The sequence below is a fragment of the Dermochelys coriacea genome, chromosome 1 (assembly GCF_009764565.3).
Source record: "Dermochelys coriacea isolate rDerCor1 chromosome 1, rDerCor1.pri.v4, whole genome shotgun sequence".
Lineage (NCBI taxonomy): Eukaryota > Metazoa > Chordata > Testudines > Dermochelyidae > Dermochelys > Dermochelys coriacea.
Window position 1 is genome coordinate 292,943,271 of NC_050068.2, and position 13,252 is coordinate 292,956,522.

The 13,252-nt window shown below is 37.5% G+C and overlaps 1 protein-coding gene across 3 annotated transcripts in view; it reads left to right on the plus strand.

The window, feature by feature from the left end:
- The window catches only part of TAFA2 (TAFA chemokine like family member 2), a 310,699-nt gene that overhangs the window by 272,118 nt on the left and 25,329 nt on the right, over positions 1-13,252 (plus strand). For all 3 annotated transcript variants that reach the window (XM_043494155.1, XM_038414431.2, XM_043494145.1), the window contains exons 3-4: positions 5,993-6,145; positions 7,205-7,329. In XM_043494155.1, coding sequence (XP_043350090.1) covers positions 5,993-6,145; positions 7,205-7,329 — 278 coding nt within the window. The remainder of the gene's footprint in view (positions 1-5,992; positions 6,146-7,204; positions 7,330-13,252) is intronic.

Consider the following 13,252-nt stretch of genomic DNA (forward strand, 5'->3'; position numbering starts at 1 on the left):
AGTTTGCAAATTAATTCCAATTCAGCAGTCTCTCGTTGGAGTCTGTTTTTGAAGCTTTTTTGTTGAAGGATAGCCACTCTTAGGTCTGTAATCGAGTGACCAGAGAGATTGAAGTGTTCTCCAACTGGTTTTTGAATGTTATAATTCTTGACGTCTGATTTGTGTCCATTCATTCTTTTACGTAGAGACTGTCCAGTTTGGCCAATGTACATGGCAGAGGGACATTGCTGGCACATGATAGCATATATCACATTGGTAGATGCGCAGGTGAACGAGCCTCTGATAGTGTGGCTGATGTGATTAGGCCCTATGATGGTATCCCCTGAATAGATATGTGGACAGAGTTGGCAACGGGCTTTGTTGCAAGGATAGGTTCCTGGGTTAGTGGTTCTGTTGTGTGGTTGCTGGTGAGTATTTGCTTCAGTTTGGAGGGCTGTCTGTAAGCAAGGACTGGCCTGTCTCCCAAGATCTGTGAGAGTGATGGGTCGTCCTTCAGGATAGGTTGTAGATCCTTGATGATGCATTGGAGAGGTTTTAGTTGGGGGCTGAAGGTGATGGCTAGTGGCGTTCTGTTATTTTCTTTATTGGGCCTGTCCTGTAGTAGGTGACTTCTGGGTACTCTTCTGGCTCTGTCAATCTGTTTCTTCACTTCAGCAGGTGGGTATTGTAGTTGTAGGAATGCATGATAGAGATCTTGTAAGTGTTTGTCTCTGTCTGAGGGGTTGGAGCAAATGCGGTTATATCGTAGAGCTTGGCTGTAGACAATGGATCGAGTGGTATGATCTGGATGAAAGCTAGAGGCATGTAGGTAGGAATAGCGGTCGGTAGGTTTCCGATATAGGGTGGTGTTTATGTGACCATCGCTTATTAGCACCGTAGTGTCCAGGAAGTGGATCTCTTGTGTGGACTGGTCCAGGCTGAGGTTGATGGTGGGATGGAAATTGTTGAAATCATGGTGGAATTCCTCAAGAGCTTCTTTTCCATGGGTCCAGATGATGAAGATGTCATCAATGTAGCGCAAGTAGAGTAGGGGCATTAGGGGACGAGTCATGAAGTTGACAGATTTCCACTCTATACGGACAATGTGTGTGATAAATCCATTGTTTCGTGTTCTCTGTGTGTGTATATAAATCTCCCCTCTGTTTTTTCCACCAAATGCATCCGATGAAGTGAGCTGTAGCTCACGAAAGCTTATGCTCTAATAAATGTGTTAGTCTCTAAGGTGCCACAAGTATTCCTTTTGTTTCAGCTAAGGTTCTGATCTGCAATGAGCCTGCAAAAACTTATACACCTCAATAGGATTACTCATAGTGCATTAAGTTAAGCATACATGTAATTCTTTGCCAGATGTGGGTTTAAGATTAAGTCTTTGAGACAGAGTTTAAGATTTTAAGGTCTATTACTCTGTGTTTGTACAGCATGTAGCAGAATGGGGCACAGACTTGATTGGGATCTGTAGATGCTTCTGTCGTACAAAGTAATAAAAAGACTATTGAAGAGTGGAGTTCACGTGAGCCCCATCCTCATGCATAATTTTAGTGACTTGCATATAATATATTTATGTCTGTTAAAGCAAAGTACTAATATCATGCATCAAAAAAACCAAAAAAGCTAAACAAATTTTGCCAACAGATGCATGTGTGCAAATCCCATTAAAATTACATTAATCTGAGGGTAGAGTCTAATGCTTGAAAATAAATATATTTTTAAACTAAATAACTGGCTTTTATGTACAATATGGAATGTAGAGTATATATAGATTACAGAAATTTTCTTGTTTGAATTTAAAAGCATTCTTTAATATTATACATATTAAGGATAATAACTACCTAGCCTTAATTTCTTTATTAGCATAACTGGTAACACATTAAACTTCAGGGTACAAATATTATGTAAATACTCCTTTGTATGATAACTGCAGACCATTTAACTCCATAAAAACTACCATAAAGTGGCAGATTAATTACAGCTCATGCCATTACAGGGTAATGACATGATTATTTCTGTTTTCTAAGTTGCACTTTAAGGTTATATCTCTGGAACTTTTATGTGTAATTATTAATAGCACTTTGTTGTATGTACACAAATACTTTTGGGCCTGATTCAGCCAACCTTACTAACACCTGTACTTCCATTGATTTTAATAGAAATAGACATGTGAATAAGGATTACTCATTTTCGTAAAAGTTGTAAGATTGAGTCCATAAGGTGTATTTTTGAATAATTAATTTCTGTAGAATTCCAGAAAGAACATTTTTCAGAGTAGCAGCCGTGTTAGTCTGTATTCGCAAAAAGAAAAGGAGTACTTGTGGCACCTTAGAGACTAACAAATCTATTAGAGCATAAGCTTTCGTGAGCTACAGCTCACTTCATCGGATGCATTTGGTGGAAAAAAAAAACATTTTTTTCCACCAAATGCATCCGATGAAGTGAGCTGTAGCTCACGAAAGCTTATGCTCTAATAAATTTGTTAGTCTCTAAGGTGCCACAAGTACTCCTTTTCTTAGAAAGAACATTGTTTCACAAATACTTTCTGTAAAGCAAGCTGAACACTTTGAAGTGGGTGCTATGAGAAGAAGAAACAAACCAAAAATTTGACACTCATAAACTACTATCTCAGTTTGGAATGGTTCAATGGTTTAATGAGGTTAATTTGTATTAGGTTGAGAAAAAATCCTTTATCTACTGTATAGAGGCTTTCGTTTCACATGAATGTGACAGATATTGTACTTACTGCACTGGAACTTAATTATTTGATAGCACAAGGAACTGAAATTCCAACATTTCCTCTCTAGGAACATTCACACTATACTTTAGATGGTAAATAGAAACTAGAGGATAGTTGCCCTAGATTTTTAATGTGTTGAAGAGCCAGGGTAGCCTTTTCTGGAAGGTTTTATTTTTCTAAACCAAAATTGGAAATAGTTTTACTAAACAGTCTCTGAAATGCTATAATTGGCATTTGGTTATTTTTTGCTCTAATCTAGTCTTCATGTATCACAGCATCTTTTGAAATGCTTTTCTTTTCCATTCACAAACGCAAATGATCAGTTCATTTAATTAGATTACTTTGGAATAAAAGCCTTGGAAAATGCTCCATTTTCTCTCTAATGACTACAAAGAAAAAAATTAGATGTCTTGAAAAATTTTTGTTTCAGCAATAATTTTTTCCCTCAAAGCATTTTACAACTTAAATCTACTAACTAGCTTGCATTTCAGATGACTATTGGTGCATGTAGGTGATGCTTTATTTCTGCTTATCAGGTGTAATATGGAATCTCTATAGAGCCAGTCAAGCTGTGTAAAACTGTTAAATAGGAGAGCATAGAGGCAAACAAAATTTCAGAATCAATGAGACAAATCAGAATACAAATAAGGACTGAAATCTAATAGAGAGAAAAATAAGCAGGAACAAATTCACAACCTGACACTAAATTTAGTTTCCTTTATAGCTTCAGTGTCAGGTTTGGTATATGAATCTCATGTCAACTCAGTTAAATGAATTTATGTTAGTGTGTATGGGTTTGAAATGCATAATTGCCTATTATAATAAAAATGAATGTAACTTTTCAGAACAGATATGTATGTCTATTCTATGTTCATGCTACATATTATATATAAGAAATATAGTGTATAGGTAATTTATTTTACTGTACATAAGTAAAGATGCTCTATTCTCTATAAACATATAAAAGATTAATTGAGAAAAATATATGGAATTCTTTGAGTCAACATGTTAACATGCAATGTTAATCAATATAAAATAATTTTCACTGTGCTTACCTTGTATCAATGGGCCTAAAAATATCTGCTTAAAAAAATCTCATGGGTGTTGGGATAACTTGCCCCACTAACTTCCTAGAAAAGTTCAGGTAGATAGCGTGAGCAGCATCCCTCTTTCTCAATTTTATTAACAATAGTTAAAGCTTTTAAAACAGAGAAAAAACATTTTTCACATTTGGTTTTTCAAAAGGTGGCACCTCTTTTGAATTTCTCACCTGATATGTCACCTTTCAGTGGATCATAATCTGTGTGAGCGTGGTTCAAACAGTCAGATTGTGTTATGTCATTTCAGCTGTAACATTATACAACCTGACACTGTACAATGTGATGCTAAAACTGAAATGTGTAGAGAGTGATTACAATGATCACAAGCTGTTTGACTGGCTTTGTTCTAGTGAAAAACGTGTGATTGCTTGAATACAATGTTCTAAGCAGTAGCTTCCATTTTGGTAACTAAGAGCCAGATTGTGGGCTACCCCTCTATGGCTGTGCATGGGCAAGAGTGGCAATCAAGTGGTTGCACAGTTTACAATAGTTGTCTTTGCACTCTTGGGAGAAGAGGAATTTGCTTGTTCCTGCTCCCTGTTCTCTCAGGAAGAAAGACTCTGAAAAGAGGTCAAAGAAAAGGTATGGTTATGGCCCTGCTTCCGCTTCTCCCCACCACTGCTCCACGGAGTGCAGCCGGCTCACTGAGGAGAGCATCTGCTTTGTCTTTATGGGTAGTACAATCTCTTTAGTGTTCATCTTGGCTTACTGTGGCTTGGCAATGGCCCCAAGTTAAGGGCGGAAGCTTAAATTCATAGTCTAGTTTCAAGAATATAGGCTACTGGCCAGAGAGGGCAGTGTGCTTTAGAACAGTTATATATTCCGCATAAACTGTAGCATGCGAAAAAAAGCAAAGTCAAAGCTGCTTGTAAAAGGGCCCAGTCCTACATGGCAAGTCTCCCATTAGAGTCCCAACTTTTGTATTTGTTTGCTTTGCCAATTCAGATCACTTTCTGCCGCCATACCAATTTTTGAAATTTGGGTAGGAAGGGGATGGAGAGAGTCTGTATTCTTGATAAAATTTCATAAAATATTTTGCACTTGTTATCTCTCCAGTGCCCCTCCATGTGATCCAAATAGAGCTGTCTAAGGCTGAGGTAGTGTAGACCTGAGGAAAGGAAGTTTTACATAATATTTTCTAGCAGTCTCCCCAGGGTAACATCTCACAATCTCATTTGGGTACAATACAAGTTCTGTGTTTACACGGTGACTCTCTGGTACTTTAGCAGAAGTTTTATGATCTGTCTGTGATCTGCCCTACAATTTCTATCAGCCACTGGTTCAGCTTGCAGTCTCAGCAAGCTCTGATGAAATGAAAATGATACAAAAATTAGTTACTATATCTTAAATAGTTAACCTTTCCCCCAGGCAGATCTTCTCCTGGGACTGCTGTAGCCACAGGGCTGCAGTAGTTCCTGTGACTGGCTAGCTGATCCTGAAGCAAGAGAGAATGGCTAGTGTGTATGAGTAGTCATTGATCCACTGCCCCCAACCCTGCTTTGCACTGTGAAGCACAGAGCTCCATGACATGATGGGGGATCATATTCCATGCATAGGATTCCCAAATCCTGCCATATCATTTTAGTGGATCTGTACCAGTTGACTAGTGAAATGAAAAAAACAAACAAAGAAAAACTGGGACATTTCAGGTGTCCTAAAGGAAGATCCTGGGATATCATATAAAAAACTGGATCTGTCTGGGGACATGTGGTCATCTAACATTTATAATGTATGCATTCCAAAATATATATTCATGCTGCTATTTTAATGTTGAAGCACTTTATTTTCTGAGTGTCACCCTAAGAAAATATATTATATTAGGTTTATACGGAGATGCAGGTGCCTATGCTATTCTGAAAAAATATATATTTTCTATGATGCCTTTTCAGTGCCTCTACATTTTGTTCCACTGAAATGGTGCAATGTGCATTCTTCTCTAATTGTTCTTATTTCACCACACATTTTCTGTCAGAGACAGTTATGCTATGTTTAGAAAAGAAATCAGCTTTGCACTATAGAGTTGGTGTTATTGTAATTCTAATTGTGTGTATTGCAGATCCCTTTATAGAGCTGAATGTAACGTATTTCTAATAAAAACAAACACTGTACCATGCTACCTAGCAACGTTATCACCGTCATCACCTTCTTCTTTTTGTTTGCACAGCTCACCATGTTAAAACGGGAACCTGTGAGGTGGTGGCTCTCCACAGATGTTGTAATAAGAACAAGATAGAAGAAAGGTCACAGACAGTCAAGTGCTCCTGCTTTCCTGGGCAGGTAGCAGGTACCACCCGAGCAGCTCCTTCTTGTGTTGATGGTGCGATGACTTCACTTACTTCATTTTGTTGTATTTTTGTTGGTGGGTTTTGTAATGCATAGTGTCTAAACTGGGAATCTTTCTTTTAAACCAAGCAGTGTTTAAAAGTGTTAGAAAGGATTCTGAAGGGCATGTCCAAGATGAATGTGAGAGGAGGATAAGAAAAATGAATTATTTGCCAATGCTTCATGGAAACACTATGTGAAATCAGTAGATGACAGTGAACTAGACCTCTTGAGAAGCAAACTGTGATCTAAATAATAGAATGCTCTTAGTGTTGTTTCAAGTTAATTTAATTAAAAGTGTTTATGCATAAGTTACATCAGCATATTATTTTCAGATGCTGCAGTCTCATACTTTATTTATCTGTTACTTTGCCACAAAACAAAGAAAAACAAACAAACAGAGCATAGTTTGGCTTGTTTTTAGGGTTTTTAGACCAATGGTGTTTTTGCTATCCATAGTGCAATCTTAATATTGCAAACAAAACTGGCATGGGTTTATATGTTTTATTTGGGAAAATATTGGCTCATTTTGCACAACTCTTTCTCTGAAAAAGGACAAGGCTGTTTCACCCTTTACATGAATTATTTTTTCTGTGTTTGCTGTCATAGAAGCTGTAAGTATGTCATCTTCAGGGAATACATTTAATCTTACCTTGAATATACAGAACTTCAAACACAGTACATTAACTCAAACGAAGAGATTATGCCAAAAACTTAGAAATCTGACCAGGAAAGAAGAATTGGTGATTGAAAAGGATTGTTGTGAAATTTGTTCTTGAAGCAAGATAAATTTAAACAAATGTAACAAATGTTAAAAAAAAAGTAGTAATAACAATAATAATTAAGAAGAGATGCTGGTGCCAAATTCATACACAGTGCCCTTGACAAATAGAGTCTTATTTATTTAGGAAGATTCTGACTTGCAGTGTAGCTGTTTGTCAACATACTTTTTTCTAAACATTTTGTGGAGAATAAAATTGATGCTGCCATATAATGGGGATGTAAAGTGGCCATTTACTGAACATGTAAATGTGTATGTTTTTCCCTTGCATAGCTTCAATAGTGGAACAGAAATGGTGGTGCCACATGCAACCATGTCTTGAAGGGGAGGAATGTAAAGTTCTTCCAGATCGGAAAGGATGGAGCTGTTCCTCTGGGAATAAAGTGAAAACAACTAGGGTAGGTATAGTACCAGCATTACTTGTTACCAACAGAAAACTAACACACAGGCCCTAAATAAACGCTCAAAAGAAAAGACCCTAGAGCTGTGGGTAAGCAGTTATATTGAGGTGGGTTTCCTGACCCTGTACACTTCCATCAGCATACTTTGCAGTTAATTGATCATAGAGTGCACTGTTCCTGTCATTTTCAGGTCTGGGTATTGCAGAGAAGAGAATCAAACCCCTTTTCAGCTGCTACTACTACTAATTTATATTTTATTTGATCTGTTTGTCCCTCTATGACTGGTTGCAAAAAAATAAAAAAAATAAAATAAAAATAATGAAGCCAGCACACCCTGCTAATCTCCTTGCAATGTTCCAAATCCATGAGACATTAATTTACAAGGTGTAAAACAAATGCACTTTTGTCAATTACTTGGAATTATCATATTTCTACACAGAAACTGTTGAATATGGTAAGCATTTACTGTGTCATTACAGAATAATCTTTTGGTTATTTATGTCTGGTAAGACTGAGAATTACTACAAAATTTTGACAGTGGTGCAATATCTTCCCTTTCCCATTCGACACTTTTATAGATTCATAGATTCATAGATACTCAGGTCAGAAGGGACCATTCTGATCATCTAGTCTGACCTCCTGCACAGCGCAGGTCACAGAATCTCACCCACCCACTCCTATGAAAAACCTCACCCATGTCTGAGCTATTGAAGTCCTTAAATCATGGTTTAAAGACTTCAAGGAGCAGAGAAGCCTCCCTCAAGTCAACCAGGCCCCATGCTACAGAGGAAGGCGAAAAACCTCCAGGGCCTCTCCAATCTGCCCTGGAGGAAAATTCCTTCCCGACCCCAAATATGGCAATCAGCTAAACCCTGAGCATATGGGCAAGATTCACCAGCCAGATACTACAGAAAATTCTTTCCTGGGTAACTCAGATCCCATCCATCTAATATCCCATCTCAGGGGATTAGGCCTATTTATCCTGAATATTTAAAGATCAATTACTTACCAAAATCCCATTATCCAATCATACCATCTCCTCCATAAACTTATCAAGTAGAATCTTAAAACCAGATAGATCTTTTGCCTCCACTGCTTCCCTTGGAAGGCTATTCCAAAACTTCACTCCTCTGATGGTTGTCTGATTTCAAGTCTAAACTTCCTGGTGGCCAGTTTATACCCATTTGTTCTTGTGTCCGCATTGGTGCTGAGCTTAAATAATTCCTCTCCCTCTCCTGTATTTATCCCTCTGATATATTTATAGAGAGCAATCATATCTCCCCTCAACCTTCTTTTAGTTAGGCTAAACAAGCCGAGCTCCTTAAGTCTCCTTTCATAAGACAGGTTTTCCATTCCTCGGATCATCCTAGTAGCCCTTCTCTGTACCTGCTCCAGCTTGAATTCATCCTTTTTAAACATGGGAGACCAGAACTGCACACAGTATTCTAGGTGAGGTCTCACCAGTGCCTTGTATAAGGGTACTAAAACCTCCTTATCCCTACTGGAAATGCCTCTCCTGATGCATCCCAAAACCGCATTAGCTTTTTTCACAGCCATATCACACTGGCAGCTCATAGTCATCCTATGATCAACCAATACTCCAAGGTCCTTCTCCTCTTCCGTTACTTCTAATTGATGCGTCCCCAATTTATAACTAAAATTCTTGTTATTAATCCCTAAATGCATAACCTTACACTTCTCACTATTAAATTTTATCCTATTACTATTACTCCAGTTTACAAGGTCATCCAGATCCTCCTGTATAATATCCCGATCCTTCTCCAAATTGGCAATACCTCCCAGCTTTGTATCATCTACAAACTTTATTAGCACACTCCCACTTTTTGTGCCAAGGTCAGTAATAAAAAGATTAAATAAGATTGGTCCCAAAACCGATCCCTGAGGAACTCCACTGGTAACCTCCCTCCAACCTGACAGTTCGCCTTTCAGTAGGACCCGTTGCAGTCTCCCCTTTAACCAATTCCTTATCCACCTTTTGATGTTCATATTGATCCCCATCTTCTCCAATTTAACTAATAATTCCCCATGTGGCACGGTATCAAATGCCTTACTGAAATCTAGGTAAATGAGATCCACTGCATTTCCTTTATCTAAAAAATCTGTTACCTTTTCAAAAAAGGAGATTAGGTTGGTTTGGCACGATCTACCTTTTGTAAAACCATGTTGTATTTTGTCCCATTTACCATTGACTTCAATGTCCTTAATTAATTTCTCCTTCAAAATTTTTTCCGGGACCTTGCATACTACAGATGTCAAACTAACTGGCCTGTAGTTACCCGGATCATTTTTTTTTCCTTTCTTAAAAATAGGAAATATATTAGCAATTCTCCAATCATTCGGTACTACTCCTGAGTTTACAGATTCATTAAAAATTCTTGCTAATGGGCTTGCAATTTCAGGTGCCAATTCCTTTAATATTCTTGGACGAAGATTGTCTGGGCCCTCCGATTTAGTCCCATTAAGCTGTTTCAGTTTCGCTTCTACCTCAGATATGGTAATATCTACCTCTATATCCTCATTCCCATTTGTCATGCTACCATTATCCCTAAGATCCTCTTTAGCCTTATTAAAGACTGAGGGAAAGTATTTGTTTAGATATTGGGCCATGCCTAGATTATCTTTAACCTCCACTCCATCCTCAGCGGCCCCACTTCTTCTTTCTTAGTTTTCTTCTTATTTATATGGCTATAGAACCTTTTACTCTTGGTTTTAATTCCCTTTGCAAGGTCCAACTCTACTCGACTTTTAGCCCGTCTCACTTTATCCCGACATGTTCTGACCTTTAATATTTAATATTAAATATTTAATATTATTTGTTCAAAATTGTAATCATAGAAATTCATGTAACATTTTGTTTTACATGATTCATTGAAAACAAAGTAAACCTGTACTTTCTAGCTGCTAACAGAAGAAAAAAACCCAACAAATTACCTAAGATAATGTTAAGCATTAAATACTCAGACTTCTAGAACCCACAGCTTCAAATCCCTGCAGATTCAATTCAACTTTCATTCTTGTAAGGCAAATTAAGGATCCATCCTTTAAACGCACACACAAGTAAATCTTATGTGAGTAGCAATGGTTGAAGTTAGTCACATGAATAATTGTTTGCAGGATCGATTCATAACTGGCTATACTGAACTTTACTCTGTGTATGCATTTCTTTGAGCCTGTGACACAGGACAAAATATTTCCCCTCCCCTCATTGTAGTGTAGTGTACGATGTATCAACTGGCTACCTCCTGTTTATCCCAGATGTGGCTGAATGGTGTCTGTCTGTATGTCTGAGTTTGTAAAAGCACTTTGGCATTCTTTGGATGAAAGGTATTTCATTAGTGTAAGTTATTCCATTCTTCCTTCTTAAATCCTTTTTCGAAACTCTAATCTCTGCTTGAGTACTGCCCCCAGCTAAATGTGTGTGTGTATATATATATATATCTAAGGTGTGCACACACACTCACTCTAGATAAGTATTATGTATGTTGTGTATGTGTGTGAGATATATCCAGTTAGAGGAAGATGATTCAACAAGAGTAACCAATTGCAAATGAAAAAGAAATTGGGAAAAAATGTGACTAGTTCATGTCTCTCTCCTCTTCTCTTGGCATTTGGCTTCTTCCCCCTACCCTTCTACCATGTTGTTTTGCTCTATTTACATGTGAATTGTCTAAATTAGATAAGATTTCTGGGCAGGCATTTTTCTCCTTATATATTTGTAAAGTACCATGCACTATATAGTCCAAATACTACAGTGTTAGATATAAATGTGGTTGTTGTTATTTGAACAATTATATCATTTTGGCAATATTTTTGCTCCTTGTTAGCACTTAACAAACAATAAGTAATAGGTAGCTGGATCATATCCTCCCGCTCTCCTGCCCTCCCTGCTGGTGGGCACCAGACACTTTTAAACCACTCTAGAGGTGCCAAGCTCTATTCATCATCATGTTGAGGCTTACAGGTCCATTGTAATGGATGCTTCAGCCTCATTTCAGCTTGGGGGGCAGAACCGGACCTGTCAGTCTGTGGCAGCAGGGAATTTCCTGCCTCCTGAAGTTCCCTCCAGTTTTACCTGTCTTGCCAGTGGCTCAGCCAGATTCCCCCTCTCCCCCTTCTGCAGAGTTTTTCTGAGGGAAATCCCACACTTTATTTCAAGTTTGCACCTAATAATTGGCTATCTGGGTTCTGAAGGGTTAATCCTGCCTCTCTATATACATGAAATTGAATCTTCAGTATCCTTGATTTTGGGAAGCCCTGGAATACCTGTGCTGCTACTGGGAGGCTGAATGTCTTCTTTGTCTTAAGAAAGTACCGTGTTATCAAAAGAGAGTACTCATCCCTAATGTATGGAGGCTGCAGTGTGTATGTAGCTATTGTCTATCCTAAAAGGTTCTAAGTGAAAGGAAAAATTCTGAAGTGTTTGAAACCAGTAAACTCCATATTCAGAGAAAAATAATAGAGACAGCAAAAAATCAGTATTAAGAGAACAAGTATAATAAGCTTTTATTATTGTCTAATGAAGTAGCCCATATGTGATGGTCATGTATAATGTAAAAGCAGCAGGAGCCAAAGGCTAGCAAGATAGCAAGTTTGTGTGATTTAAATACACAGCAACTTCTGTGAAAGCCTTGCTAAAACCAATATAATGCATTGGGTCTCAATTCACCTCTAAACACTGGGTCAGATTTTCCTCTTCAATAATACATGTGAAAAATGTAACCTGGTTGAAGTGTTGTATGTTGTTCAAAGATGCAGATATCTAAGAAGAATATGCATGAATAATGAATTAGGAATAGCATGAATATTCTGGTACTTAGAATTCAAATCTTAAGGCTATTCAGGTAGATATTATTTACACTAAGAATGCAGAAATAGGCATTATGGAATTATGTTGTAATGGAATCACTGTCCCTACAATGTCAGGATATGGCTAACAGAGAGGAGAGGGCTAATGGGTTAATAAGGATTAATCAGAGAGAAACAGTAAATGTGGAGAGGAAGAGTTTAGGGGTCTGAACTTACCTCTGATTAACATTTTTTACTCTGTTGGAGTTTATATTTGGAAGAGTGGAATTTCTGCCTCTATATGTAGAGAGGTCTGAGGAGAAAATTGCTATTCTGGCTAAAATAATTACTTATTTTTAGGCAGAGATCTTGTAGTGTATGCCTGCCTAGGCAATGCACTGGAACTGGAGAGGGTGTTTAGAGATAGATTATTAAGGCTATGAAATGAAGATAGAGCAGAGATTTTCCAGCGATGACATAGAGGCCAAGATCCAGTTCTAGGATTGTGTTAAGGTACAGATGTTTGAATTTTTTTAACATGACTTTTTTTTCCCTTTACTTTTTTCCTATTTGTTGACAAAACAGATTTATTTTTCAAAGCAGTAAATATTTGTGTTTCATTTTGAAATATTTTGTTTATAAATTTTTGGCTCCCGTCCCTTTTTCTTAACTTTTATATTTTTTTTCACTGGAAAGGAAGAAAAAAAAACAAGAAAAGCAATACTTCCTTTCACCTTTCAACACTTAAAAAAAAAGCTTTCCCCCACACTTCTCCAGTGGCGAGGAGAAAGAGAGAGGTGGGAAAAAATGAGAGGGTGAGAATTTCCCCTCTAGTCAGAAAACCAAAAAATGTATTTGAATAATTTTTTTTGGTGAAAATTTTTCATTTTCAATTAAACCCCGTTTTCCAAGTCAAAAGCTTTGGTTGAAAAAAACGTTGACTAGCTCTAGTTAGGAATTTCATCTGCCAAAGAAGATCAGCGAGAGGTAAGATTGTTGTCTTACAGTTGGAGAGAGGTGTCTTTGAATTAATTTTGAGTGCTTGGAGCTCCAAAAAGAGAGAGGTTCTAAGAAGGACAAGGGGACTTCTAGTGTTCAGCAGACTTACAGAGAC